This window comes from Tyto alba, unplaced genomic scaffold (assembly GCF_018691265.1).
Source record: "Tyto alba isolate M040663 unplaced genomic scaffold, T.alba_DEE_v4.0 Super-Scaffold_9, whole genome shotgun sequence".
In the NCBI taxonomy this organism is placed as follows: Eukaryota; Metazoa; Chordata; class Aves; order Strigiformes; family Tytonidae; genus Tyto; species Tyto alba.
In genome coordinates this window covers 40,133,235-40,145,618 of record NW_024881330.1, presented here as the reverse complement: position 1 = coordinate 40,145,618, position 12,384 = coordinate 40,133,235, and the positions used below count along the sequence as shown (strand labels likewise).

The 12,384-nt window shown below is 42.4% G+C and overlaps 1 protein-coding gene across 1 annotated transcript in view; it reads left to right on the top strand.

Annotated features, from left to right (window-relative positions):
• The window catches only part of CHD7 (chromodomain helicase DNA binding protein 7), a 133,017-nt gene that overhangs the window by 69,649 nt on the left and 50,984 nt on the right, over positions 1-12,384 (top strand). Inside the window, 1 exon segment of the mRNA XM_042785780.1 lies at positions 3,635-4,056. Coding sequence (XP_042641714.1) covers positions 3,635-4,056 — 422 coding nt within the window.

The window sequence follows — 12,384 nt, the reverse complement described above, 5'->3', positions numbered from 1 at the left end:
TTTCAAGCCGTTTCCGATCTCTTCTCGCTAGATTTGTGCTGCTCCTACACAGCTTCACACTAGGGAGCAATGTGGGGTTGTCAGTTAGGAATAAACCGTTTTAGCATATTGAAAAAGTGTAGGCACAGACTTCCTAGGAAAAAAAAAAGTTAAATCACATCCATTTCTTTGAAAGAGTGCTACAATTTAAATGATAATGTAGAAATGAATTATAAAATGAGCCAAGCTTCAAAGGGAGTGGCAAGTGGCAAAAGTAATGTATTTTCAAGTAATAGCAAATATAACCAAAGCCTAGTTAGGGGAGAGTTGGCTTTTTGTAACCTAATGTTTTGAGGATTGTGAATGATACGAAACAAAACCAAAGTATTTTAATTTGTATGCTTAGTAATACACGTAACTTGGCACTGTAAATAAAAGGCAGTAAGTTGTTTAATTTTTAATATTTGTTTCATGCAAAATGTTTGTCTAATCTATAGTCCAAGTTGTTTTAGAGCCTGAGACTGACTCTTGTAGATAAGCTTTCTGAGGTAGTAAGAATCTGACTTTTCCTAAGATGACATCTTCCAGAGTAAGTTACTGAGTACTACGGTGTGGCAACAATCACTGCCATTCTCGGTGCTTTACCTTCTGGCCAAATCTTAACGTTAAATCAAAAGTCAAATCATAAAGGGCTGACATTGCTGTTGTGGAGGCTTGGAAAGCTGTCTGCCTCATGTTCAGATTTGCTTATGACTGCTGAAAGTTGTTGTTCAGATTTCCAAAACAAGCAAGCAAACAAAAAAAACATTAGAAAGGAGACAAGGATTACTTTTTTGAATTAAATTAAGAAGGTAATGAGAATACTCAAACATGTATAAAATTTCATATTGATTTCAGTGACATGCTCATGTCACTAATGAAGGCGCAACCTTGAAAATTTTATAGAATTAAATGTACCTGGCATTACTGATTTCTTGTGGGTTGTAGTATTTGTTGGCTTGGCTGTTTTCACATGCTTAAAAGGAAGAAAAAATGAAACCACCAATTCTGATTTATTCTAGAAAGTTGTGCCTCTATGTATAAGCTTTTAGATAGTTGCAAAAGTCTCTCTTAATATGGCAAATACTGTACTGCCAAACAGAGGGTACAAATAATAGAAAGAAAAGCTTAGATTTCTTGTATGTTAGACACAGCAAGTGAACAGTATTTAAGAAGAGTATTGTGGTGGACAGCTTGGTGAAGGCATTGATGAAACTTGCGCCCGAGGTCTCTGAAAAACATAGGATGCATGAGATACAAAATGGCAGGTAATATAGAGATATATTGACTACCTTGGGAAAATGTAGATTAAAAGTACTGCTCTGAAAACTTATGGATAAAAAGTACTTACAGGTGATCTGTGTAATATTCCTGTCTTTTTCCACCTAAAAGTAAATGTTAGTACAATTACATAATGGTCTGAGGTACAGAGAAGACAGTTTTGTTCTGTGCCACAGAACAAGTCTGAAAAGACATTCAATTCAGTCAACCAGATTCAAAACCAATTAGAAGATTGTAAAATACCTATTTTATGTGATGCATAATTGGACTGCAGAACTCATTGGCAACACAGATTTCCTGGGATCAGTGTTCTCTATACGGACACCCGGTCTTGCTGAACTCCCCAGCGTGCTGATCTGCGCGCGCGACGGTGACTACAGATTTCTAGAAGAGGTGTGGGTTCATGCTTCGGGGTGCCTGACATGGGGTTGCCTTGAGGTGGGGCTGGCTGATGGGGTGCTTAGTACACTGGCTGCATCAGGTTTGCGTTAGAGCCGAGTTTCCACTGCAACTAAGACCCTGTTGCACTAAAAAGTATCTGAACGAACAGGTGAAGGACAGAAACATGCAGAAGTCACCCTGGAAGTTTTCATTTAAGCCAAGTAGACCCAGATCTTCAGTCTGTCACTCGGGCCTTCTGTTTCGTCCTTGGAGTGTCTTCCATGAAGAACTGTAGTGTCTAGCTTGTGCCATTCAAACCTCTCCCAAACAGCAATAACAAGTTGTCTTCACTACTTGACAGCCTTGCTCCTTCTGCTGCTTGGGTAGCTTCTGAGTATGTGAGTGTATTCAGGGCACAGCTTTTTTCTTTTTTTTTTTTTTTTTTTTTTGCTACTGTGAAGAAATGCTGAAAAGTTAGGCCTATACTGGTTCAGTTTGTTTGCATTCAGAAAACTATATTAATATATTTGGAAAAAATACACATGCATTCATTTGCTCATATGATGGCAGCAAGAAAATTATTTCCTTAAGTGCATTGTTTTTTTTAGATCCAGGTGGCTAAAGCGTGTGTGTGTCTGTCCAGCAGTTCTCCTTATGCTCAGGGGTTAGGTCTGTAGTCATTTGTTTGCACACTTGCCACTCCTAAGTGCGTGCAGTTTGAATAAAAAGAGGAGAAAAGGAAACAAGAATGACACTGGACAGTTACACAGGCACTGCTATCCCTAGAGGTAAAATTCTGACTTGCTAGAAACCTTTCTTCTCACCAGTTCAATGCATCAAACATCTCAAATAGCCAGAGTTTGTGACCACGGCTATTGGGGAACTCTTTCACCTAGAGTCATCCCGACTTAATTTTTAAGAAAGATGAGAGGAGAAACAGAGAAAGAGGGTGGGGAAAAGAGTCTGACTGTGTATGCAGTTGCAAGAAACGCAGTGGTACGGCGTCGTGCTATTCCTTCTCTTCTTGAAAAGCACAGTTGTCCACAGGCAGGCAGTGAGGAGAAGCAGGGTAGAGCTTTGCTATGCTGCAGTGTCATGGCACAGCTTAGGCGTTTTTTTTTCTTGCAGGCTCATGGATCTTTGTGTAGAACAGGACCATTAAGAGGAAAAGAGTTGCAAATATATCCAATATGTTTAGTCCAGGCACTTGACATTTGTGTAATTATACGTAGGTTTTCATGTACTTTAAATCTGGTGTAAACCTGATACACTATACAGACTTTGAAATAGGATGTTTTTGCAGGTTCACAAACATCTAAAGTAGTTCTCTGCCCAGTCTGTAGCCCGAACAAATCTGTTTCCATTACAAGTAAGGAGCTGTGGAACTTTGACATAAAACGTAACATTGTATTACATTTTAAAGTGACTTAATCCTTCCCCTGCTGATCAAAATACCTCCTGTAACAGCTGAACCAATGTAAATTGCCTTGATTAATTTTTTATAAATACAGCCTGTGAATATACTTTGTTTTCCTCTGCATGTCTAGAAACAAACTTTAACATTTTTTTTTTCCCCAGAGGACAAAATTCTAGTGCAACTGAATAATTAATAAACAAGTAATTAATTCTACTAACAACTATTTTGAAGTATTCGCAATAACAATTGCTTTCCTTTCGCTTCTAAATGTTGAAGACTGTAAATATTTTCTATACTTCCACTTTATGTAAAGGCTTTAGAATAATTTTACCCTTGTTATACCAAGATTTTCTGGTTATTTTGCTACCTGCAGAATGCTTTGTTTTTTACTGTTTTAATGTGCAATGTTTCAGATGTGTTACTAGATTAGTCTTCTGTGTAGTACTTTCTCCCTCTCTAGCCTCTTGCTCCAGAAAAGCAAAGTTGTAGAAATCAAAGCTGCAAATCTACAATTTTATTTCTGTTTGTCTCTCTCAGCATTCTCCATCGGAACCCTTTTTAGAGAAACCAGTGCCGGATATGACTCAGGTTAGTGGACCGAATACCCAGCTAGTGAAAAGCGATGATTATCTGCCGTCAATTGAGCCGCAGCCACAGCAAAAGAAAAAGAAAAAGAAAAACAATCACATTGCTGCAGAAGGTCCCAGTAAAGGTTTTGGTAAGGAAGACTTTCCTGGGGGACTTGACAGCCAGAATCTAAGCAGAAACTCAGTGGATTGCTCCCAAGAAGAGAAGAAGAAAAAGAAAAAGCCCAAGGCAAAAAAAGAACCGAAGGATCCTAAAGAACCCAAGGAAAAGAAGGAACCCAAGACACCCAAAGTCCCTAAGACCCCTAAAGAGCCAAAGGAAAAGAAAGCAAAAAACACCACGCCAAAACCCAAGACCAGCAAAAAGGCTAGGTAAGTCAGGAAACTTCTATCAGTGATCAGAGAAAAGCAGTGTGTTTGTGGGATTTCTAGAGCATGTGTGCTAAATGGCGTGGGTGGAGAGGAAATCTTGTTTTGTCATTTGCCTTCTACCATCTACAACAGCATGTTTTTGAGGAACTCGGGCACATTTCTCTTGTTTGGCTTTCCTGTTTATGGCTTCACAGTTATTTTAACCAAGCTTAAAAGGCAGAAAGTTAATTTTTCTTTTCAAGGCATAAAAATTTCTGGATGTGTTTAGATTTCAAAACTACCTCTCTTCTAATGTTCATCTGTCCTTGTATGTGGCTTGTGTATTAAGAAATTAAATTGCTTCAAATTAATGTAGGTTTGACCCAATCCAGAGATGAAGGCTTAGAGTAAAAAGACTTGGTGTTTTTTTCTCTAAATAAAGTAGCAAGTTAGGTACTTAGTGCTGCTTGAAATTGTACCACCCTTACAGACACTATTTACAACCCATGGGCTGTAAGTGCTGCTGTTAAAAAGGCATTTTTATATGGATATTGATGTATCCTCGTTGTAGGGATTATATTTATTTTGCTGTTTCATGTAAAGACAATTTTCCTAGCAGAAAATCTTTGTGGATAGACCAGATGCTTCAACCCTGTTTCTTAGCTGTTTTCACTCAGCATCATGGCCCTTTATCAGGATAGGCTTAAAATGCTACAGAGTAGTATGAGAAAGAACAAACTGCCGTTACACATGAGTAAATATGTCATAGATAATAACACAGATTCTTTCCTTACCCCTCAACTCCCTAAACACCATGATTATAAATGCCTTCTTGAAAGAAAATGGAGAGGGAAAAGACATTAAAGCCCTTCTTTTTTTTTTTTTCTTTTCTTTTTTTTTTTTTTTTCATTTGTACCTAGAATTTCTTACAACTGTTCTGAATTTGTTCCAAACATCTGAATCTGTTTTTCAAGATGTGGCTAGTGTTATAAAATATAACTTCCAGATGGAAGCACAGCCAGACTTGGTTAATCCAAATCAGTTTGCAAAATCCATTTGTATTAGGGTTTAAAAATTGCAGTTAATGAATCAGCTTTGCATATATTCTACAAGACTGACTATTGGTTAGGTTTGATACAGCTGTATGGCTAAATGAGGCATGGACAGTAACATGTTACTTGTTCTTTTAGCAAGAAAGAGAAATTTCTGTATTAGCAGAGACCATATTTCCTGAAGAATTTATAAACACTGGCTTGCAAAATCACATGTTGTCCTGAACAGGTTATATTAACTGTTTTGGTGAATCACAGTTGATCAGCCTGTCCGTATCACAGAAGTTACTCTGGCTGTGTTCCACACTGACTGATGGATGGGGTTTACGGACGTAGTAATTCACAGCTTAGAAAAACTCTTCAGTTATATATCTCCCAGTACGTGTTCTTGAAACTAAAATCCTGTTATCAGCTAAAATAACCTTTTTGTTCCATTTGCTATACTCATAGGTTTGTTTAAAGGCTGACCAGGTCATATTGCATGGTATTGAGCATCTCCCAGCAATTTTTGCCACCAAGAAGTTAAAAAGCTTTTTACTGCAGGACTTCTCAATTAGCGTGGTTTTACAAGGTCTTGACTACAATGAAGTTTTGTTTATTAAGCAATGGTTAGGAGTCCGCCTCAAAACCATGCATGGGTTCCTGTGGCTTTGCTAGATACGGGACCTCAGAGCTGGCCTGTCCCATCCACTCAATCCTAGTATCCCTTTGTGCATCTCTTCTAAATCGCGGGACGTGTCATGCAGTGTTTCCTTCAAAGGAACCGCTTGTTTAGTTGTATTGGTAGGAGAGTCTTTGTCTTCTTTCCTGGGTAATGACTCCTGTCCCTAGGTGGCTAGATGACTCGCAGTATTTTACTAAGTACTAAGCCCTGTTGTTTCACCTGTGAGAGACGTGTTTGAAGCAGCATTAAGAGCAGTTGCTGTTCCTTATGCTTACTCAGGGGTGTGGAGAAAGTCCTACTTTTCCCATAATGGGCTTGTGTCTCTTACCAAATGCTCTCTTGAAAACAAGGTTGTTCTCATTTTGTGGTCTTGTCAACTTCAGTACCAAACTTCTTTGAAGAACTCTGAGACTGTATTGGGGTGCTGTGCTGCCAAAGATTTTATTAAATCGGTGAAAGAAATTTGCTGACTTTGGCAATATCACAGATTGGGGAACCTGTCCAGCGACAGGTCACTGAAGCAAGTTTTTAAATAAATCAACAGTCCAAACATTTAATCATCTTGAGCCACCGTATTTCAGCAGCACTAACTCCAGAAAGGAAGTACTACAGTAGCTGAGATGCGTAAGATTAATGCAAGTTAATATAGATTATGGATGATTATATTGAATTAAAATATTTTAATAAAGTTACTATCTGGCAAGTGTTTACTACTACAGCTTATGTTGCTCAGTATTTTGCTTCTAAGTGTTGAAAGTAGTGTGATTTTTTTTTTTTTTTTTTTTTTTTAAGATTTCTAAATGCTGTGCAAAATTAATGGGTTTCATTCCTGAATAAGCTGATCAGTTTTAATAGAAAAGTTTTGCACTCAGGTAAAATTCAGATAGGTAAAGTGAGACATAGCAAATGTATTTATTGAAGAGCAACGATTTTTTGGATAGAGCACAACAAGTCCTTGATAGCTGATTTTGACATAGGTTGTAGTAGAGTATACACAGATTTTAAAAATCTAGTATGTAAGTATCTTAACAATTTTATAATTTAATATAGCTCATAATTTAACTCTGTTACTTCAGTTCCAATTTTGAATAAGAGTATAATACTTTTATTAAACAAACAACAAAAAAAAACACCCAGAAACTTTATCCTTCACATCTGTTCTATCTTTGGTGTAAATTGTGACAAAATGAGCAGCCTGCCCCACTGAAATGCACCTTCATGTGAGGGACAACAGTCAGCGAATTGAAGCAGTTGATAAATTTCATGTTTGTTTGAATTCTGTGTCCCATGGCATCTTAAAAAGAAAGAAAACACCCAAATAGGTTTCTAGTATGTTATACTGCATACTTGCTGACTTTGAAAGAAAGATCACACGTTAATGCTATACTGTAACACTTGTAATGGATATTGGCCCAATCCTGACAATATGGGAAGACAAATACAGCAGTGGCTGGGAAAAAAAAAATATATTTGCAAAACAAGTCTATTGTGGACCAAACTAGATGGGTTTGAAAGCAAAATATAGGTATACCTAGGATCACAAATGAAGGGTTTTCATGAAATCGTGCAGGTGCTGAGTACTATGTGGGCTTTTAATGTTGTGGAGCCAGCTTCAGGCACACGCAAAACATGCAGATTCTTCCAAAAGGGGACGGGGAGGGAAAAGCAAGTAGTCCTGCTGAATTGCAAAGTCATGGCTCAGATGTCTGTTCCTCCTGTGCCTGTCCCTGGAGGAGATGAGGACCACCTGTTTGAGAAGATCACGCTGCAGCACAGCTGATACCTCTCCCGCTGCTTCCTGTGAAACCCTAGAGAGTGGCCACCGATCTCGGTGGGAGAAGCCGTAACTATTTGCGGGGGGCCAAATGGCAGCTCTTTGCAGGAGCGTGTCCCTCCTCCTGTCTGTGCTGCGCTTTGCAGGGCTGCTCTTATCTGCTTCCTCCCCTCCCTGTGGCAGGGGAAACTTCGTCCTTCCCACACATACAGCAGCAGCCTGGGATGGCAGGGTAGGGCGAGCGGGTTGCTGCTCGCACGGGGCGTGAGCGTAGTTCCCTCTTTTAGAGAGGGAGGTGGAGATGGACTTTTTTGGCCCAGAGATGGGGCTGTGTGTTGTATGGCTCGCTGCCGCGGCGGGAGCGGTGCGGGCAGTGGGGTGCAGCACCCTGGGGAGCTGGGGGGACAGGAACAGAGGTCCCGGGGCGGTGGTGGCAGTTTCCACACCCAAGCTGGGATCATCCTGAGCGAGGCAGGAAGGGGCTGCCTGTGGGAGAGAACAGGAAATGGTGCGGGATTTCCATGCGTGTGTCCAGTGGGGCTGTTCCTGGTCACACCTGTCCTCATCTCCCTTCTGAACCAGCCCAGCTGCCAGGTAGTTACCTTTGCCTTTGCTGCAAGCAGGCCTCGTGGGCTTCGCTGTTACCAAAGCATACTTAATTTGGCTGAGTTTTCAGGCTGGGAAAAAAAAAAAAAAACCTTGTTGTCCTGTTGTTTTTCCCACTTCTGTGACACATAAAAACTGATTTAAAAAAACACCAACGGGTTTTGATTACACTAGCAGCTTTAAAAAAAAAAACAATTATTTCCCTCAGGTAAGGCAGTACAGAAAGTCTCACAGCTCTAACATTTTGAGAGGGAGGGATTTTTTTATTATTATTATTATTTTATTTTTCTTTTTTATGGTTTTGATGATCCACAGTGGATGTGTAACATTTTTCTAAGCCAGGTTCCAGTCCTGAAGTTGTCACAGGACGGTGTTCTCAAACAGTAAAATGGGGATCAGTAGTTCGTCTGACTTATTTTAGGTGTTAAAATTACAGAAAAAAGCATCATCCAAATCCTGATAGCCATCATAAATTACACTAATAAACAGATCTGTCAGTTACTCAGATCGGATGAAGTAGTTGCACAGTGTAAACATACAGGCTAATTACTTCCCCTCTTAATCCTGCGAAGCATGCCATGCTTTTTGGGGTATTTTTGAGTCATATGGTTTGGCCCTGTAAATTCCTGGAGTTTGACCTAGCTCCGTAGGTGGCTGCTTGACAAACTGACACAAAACGCCTTGTCAAAGTTTGGATACTTGTTCTCAAATTGTAATTCAAGCTTTCATTTCAGTTGTCCTACTTACCGTTTTCCTCTCCAGCTCGTTTTCCTTCACGTTGATCGCTTGTCTGACCTTCTGCAGTTTGTCTTCTTACTGATCCCTTTTGGTCAGTGTGCTATGCAGTCCTCGGGGATAAGAGGATGAAAGCAGAAAGTAGTATTGGGCAGCTAGATTGTAAGACATCTAATCTGAAATGTCTCTGTATCACTTGGATAGAAGGACTAGCTTTAACTGACAGTTTTAAAATATTGTAGTGTTTTGTGTGTGGCAAGTACTACTTCAGTTTCTCCCAGATTTCTAGTTCTCGTTATGGGACTGGACACTACCTTGTCTTTAGTGAGACTTGGCTAAATTTTGCATTCATGCATGTGTAAAAACAAATAAGAGAGAGAGTTTTCTAAACATGTATATTACAGTTTGCCTTCCTTGTTGCCAGATTTGGAAACACGCTATCAGATGCGTGTCCAGAGTTAAGCATTGACGCACATACCCGGATGGTAATGGCAAAGTCTCTAAGAACAGGTTTTTACCTGCCTGTGCTTACATGTGGAAAGGTAATTCTGATCCAGGCTAATGCCGTTCCTGAGTGGCCTCAGTATGATCTGCTGGAAAGTGGAAAGGCTGAGTCAGAAGTGGGTACATCTAATTGTCAGGAACAAATCATGCTGGCTTTGTGGGAAGATGGAGAGGAACAAGAGTTGCTGACAATTTGAGGAAGCTGATGCTCACACCGGCCAGGTGAAGCTCCTGGGTGCGGGATGCGCTGCAGTGCCTCGCCTCGCTCAAGGGGATGGTGCTGTTGTTCTCTGGTTTATTTGTACTTCACCTTCCTTTCTTTCCCTGAAAGAAGCTGTAGCTGTGCATTTAAAAAGAGCAATTCTTCCGCTGAGTTTAGAACTTAAAATTCCTGGTGGAGCTGCACACGGGCTTTGTTCTCCCCAAGTTGGTGGCTCTTTCATGTGTCTGTTTTTAACTGGCCTGGCAAGGGGGTAGATGTGAAACTGTGTCCGGATTGCCTCGCCTGCATCTCCCTTGCCGAGAGCGACTCGGTACGCCAAGGCACGGTTCAGTGGTGTATATATAGGTCATGAAATACTCTTAGCTCGGAGTCCCTGCCACTACGAGCGGGGAAAGGTCTGACAGGGGCTGGAAACAAACGTTTGTTGGGGTGGACCTGCCGCCAGCGCTGGAGTCGCTGGCGGGGTCTTTGTCTGGGCCTCGCCGGGCAGCCAGCGCCGGGGAGCGCAGCTCCTGGGGCAGGCCGGCCCTTGTTAGCGCTTCCCGGCCTTTCAGCAAATTGATATTTTATCAAACCTAGGCCACCCTATTCTTCCCGACTTTAAGCCTTGTTATTCATAGGCGGCGATGCACCCAGGGCACGGTAATGACTACTAAACTCAATTGCGCGCCTTGCTCTGATTTATGGGGGGGGGGTCAGGGGCGAAAAGCGCCAGCCTGTCAGCTCTCTTCACCTGGAGGCCACCCAGCTCCCCTGACGGGCTCACCTTTGATTTAAACGAATTCGAGGAATATGTAAAAGTTGGGGGGGGGGGGGGGTGGGTAGGTTGTGTGGGTTTGCTGTTTTTCTTTTTTTGTTGTTTTGTGTTTTGTTTTTTTTGGGTTTTTTTTTTGTTGTTGTTGGAAGCGGTTTCGCGGTGGTTTGATAAGAGGTGGCGGGGGTAGGGGAAGGGGGTGTGTGGGGGGGCGGCCCGCCGGCCGCGGCCGCGCAGGTGCCGGGAGCGCCCGGGCGCTGATTGAGGGAAGCAGATGGCTGCAGTCGGTGGCCGCCAGCCAGCGGAGCAGGTGCTGGTCACGTGGCCGCGGGTTGCCCGGGCGACGCGAGCGCTCTCGGCGCGCGGATGAAAGGCGAAGGGGGCCCCCGCTTCAGCTGCGGCTTTGTGCCATTGGTGGCAGCTAGAGCGGAAACAAACGCGCGCGGAGGGGAGGGGGAGCGGGAGCGGCGGCCCGCGCGCCGCCCGCGCGCCCGCCCCTGCCCCGCGGCGCGGCTGCTGCCCGCGCGCCCGCCGCCCTGTCAAACTTCACCTCACGCACCACCCCCTTCTTTTTTTTTTTTTTTATTAAATTGTCACACTTTGAGGTGTTTTATTTTGGTGTGTGTCGTGTCCGTCCTCCCCCCCCCCCCTTTTTTTTTTTTTTTTTTTGTTTTGTTTTGAGAGGAAAGCTGTGTCACGCCCTGTAATTTCGCCACAGGACAAATCCGCTTCCAAAACTCCCAGCCTTTTCACTTGGTAAATCTTTATTTTTAAGTCAACGCGGCTTCTAAACGCAGACTGGGAAAGGGGACAATGCCACGACCCGGTTGTCCCCGTCCCGAAGCGATGCGCGTTCGGGAATTTTTAAATCGCGGTGCCAAAGTACGCTGCCTTCAGTGGGCCAACACACTGATCTAAATGAACAAGCTTAAAGCTGGTGTTTGTTTGAGAAGTTAAAAGGCCGGGGATTATGAAGGAGAAACAAACCACAGGCAGTTTACCGGGTATGAAATTAAAACGTTGAGGGTGCAGAAGTCATATAAAAGTACCTGACATAACATTAGGTGACCTGTACTCTGCATTTATTAGATACCAGCGCATAACCCTGCTCTTAAATGACCCGGCAACTTTCCACAACCAGCCTGTCAAATCAGTAACAGGCCTGGGGGATTGACCACAGAGGGGAAAAAAGACTAGCAAAAACCCACACAAATTCAAAGGCTAAACGCGCTTAAAATTACTAACTTTTGCCGTTGATTCTTCTGTGTTGCCATTTAAAAATTTCACGCCCACAGTGCTGAAGATCATCACGGTGTGTGATTTGGTGACGATGTATTTAAAGGTGGATTTTGATAGGTGCGTCTTCACCCGTTTCCAGGTCTCTCAGTATGGTTAGAGACATGGTCCCAGCTCCTTAGCTGGTGAACATTTCATGGGGGAAGAGGGGAAGAAACAATATCCCAAACTTTTCTCTGCCATCAGCGGATATCGCTTTCTAGTATCACGTAGGTGCTGAGATACCAGCCAGGTGGTTTTTCCCCCCGATACAAGTTGCAGTTGCATGCGTTGAGGCTGTGTCGGTGCCCTCAGACCTCACAGAAAAGCGCATGTCCTGCTTGGAAAGAGCAGGGATGGTACAAGAAAATGAAGAATTTTTTCGTTCGGTCCTTTGTTTTGGTAATGCTTCCGCTGGTTCTGCTTGCCTGGTCCCCACAGTTGACATCAAGACAAGTGCATGCATAATGCTGTTTCTCTTCACATGTGTGAGGTTGCCCAAAGACCTCTTTCAGAAAGTGCAGGTTTTGAACAGAGCTGCTCTTTTCTTTTCAGTCTCGTTTTTAGTTTCTTGCTGAATACATATTCAGTGTCACTCTCCAAGATCTTGAAGGGAAGAAGCACAGTGTCTGTTGTTAAGGATTGGGAAATGTGTAGATGGCCCATGCATCGTTGGTTTTACAGTTATGTTTAAATAGTTAAATAAGGAAGGCATTTGAAAATAATGAAGTCACTGAAAATAACTCTCTCGTAGATCAACTG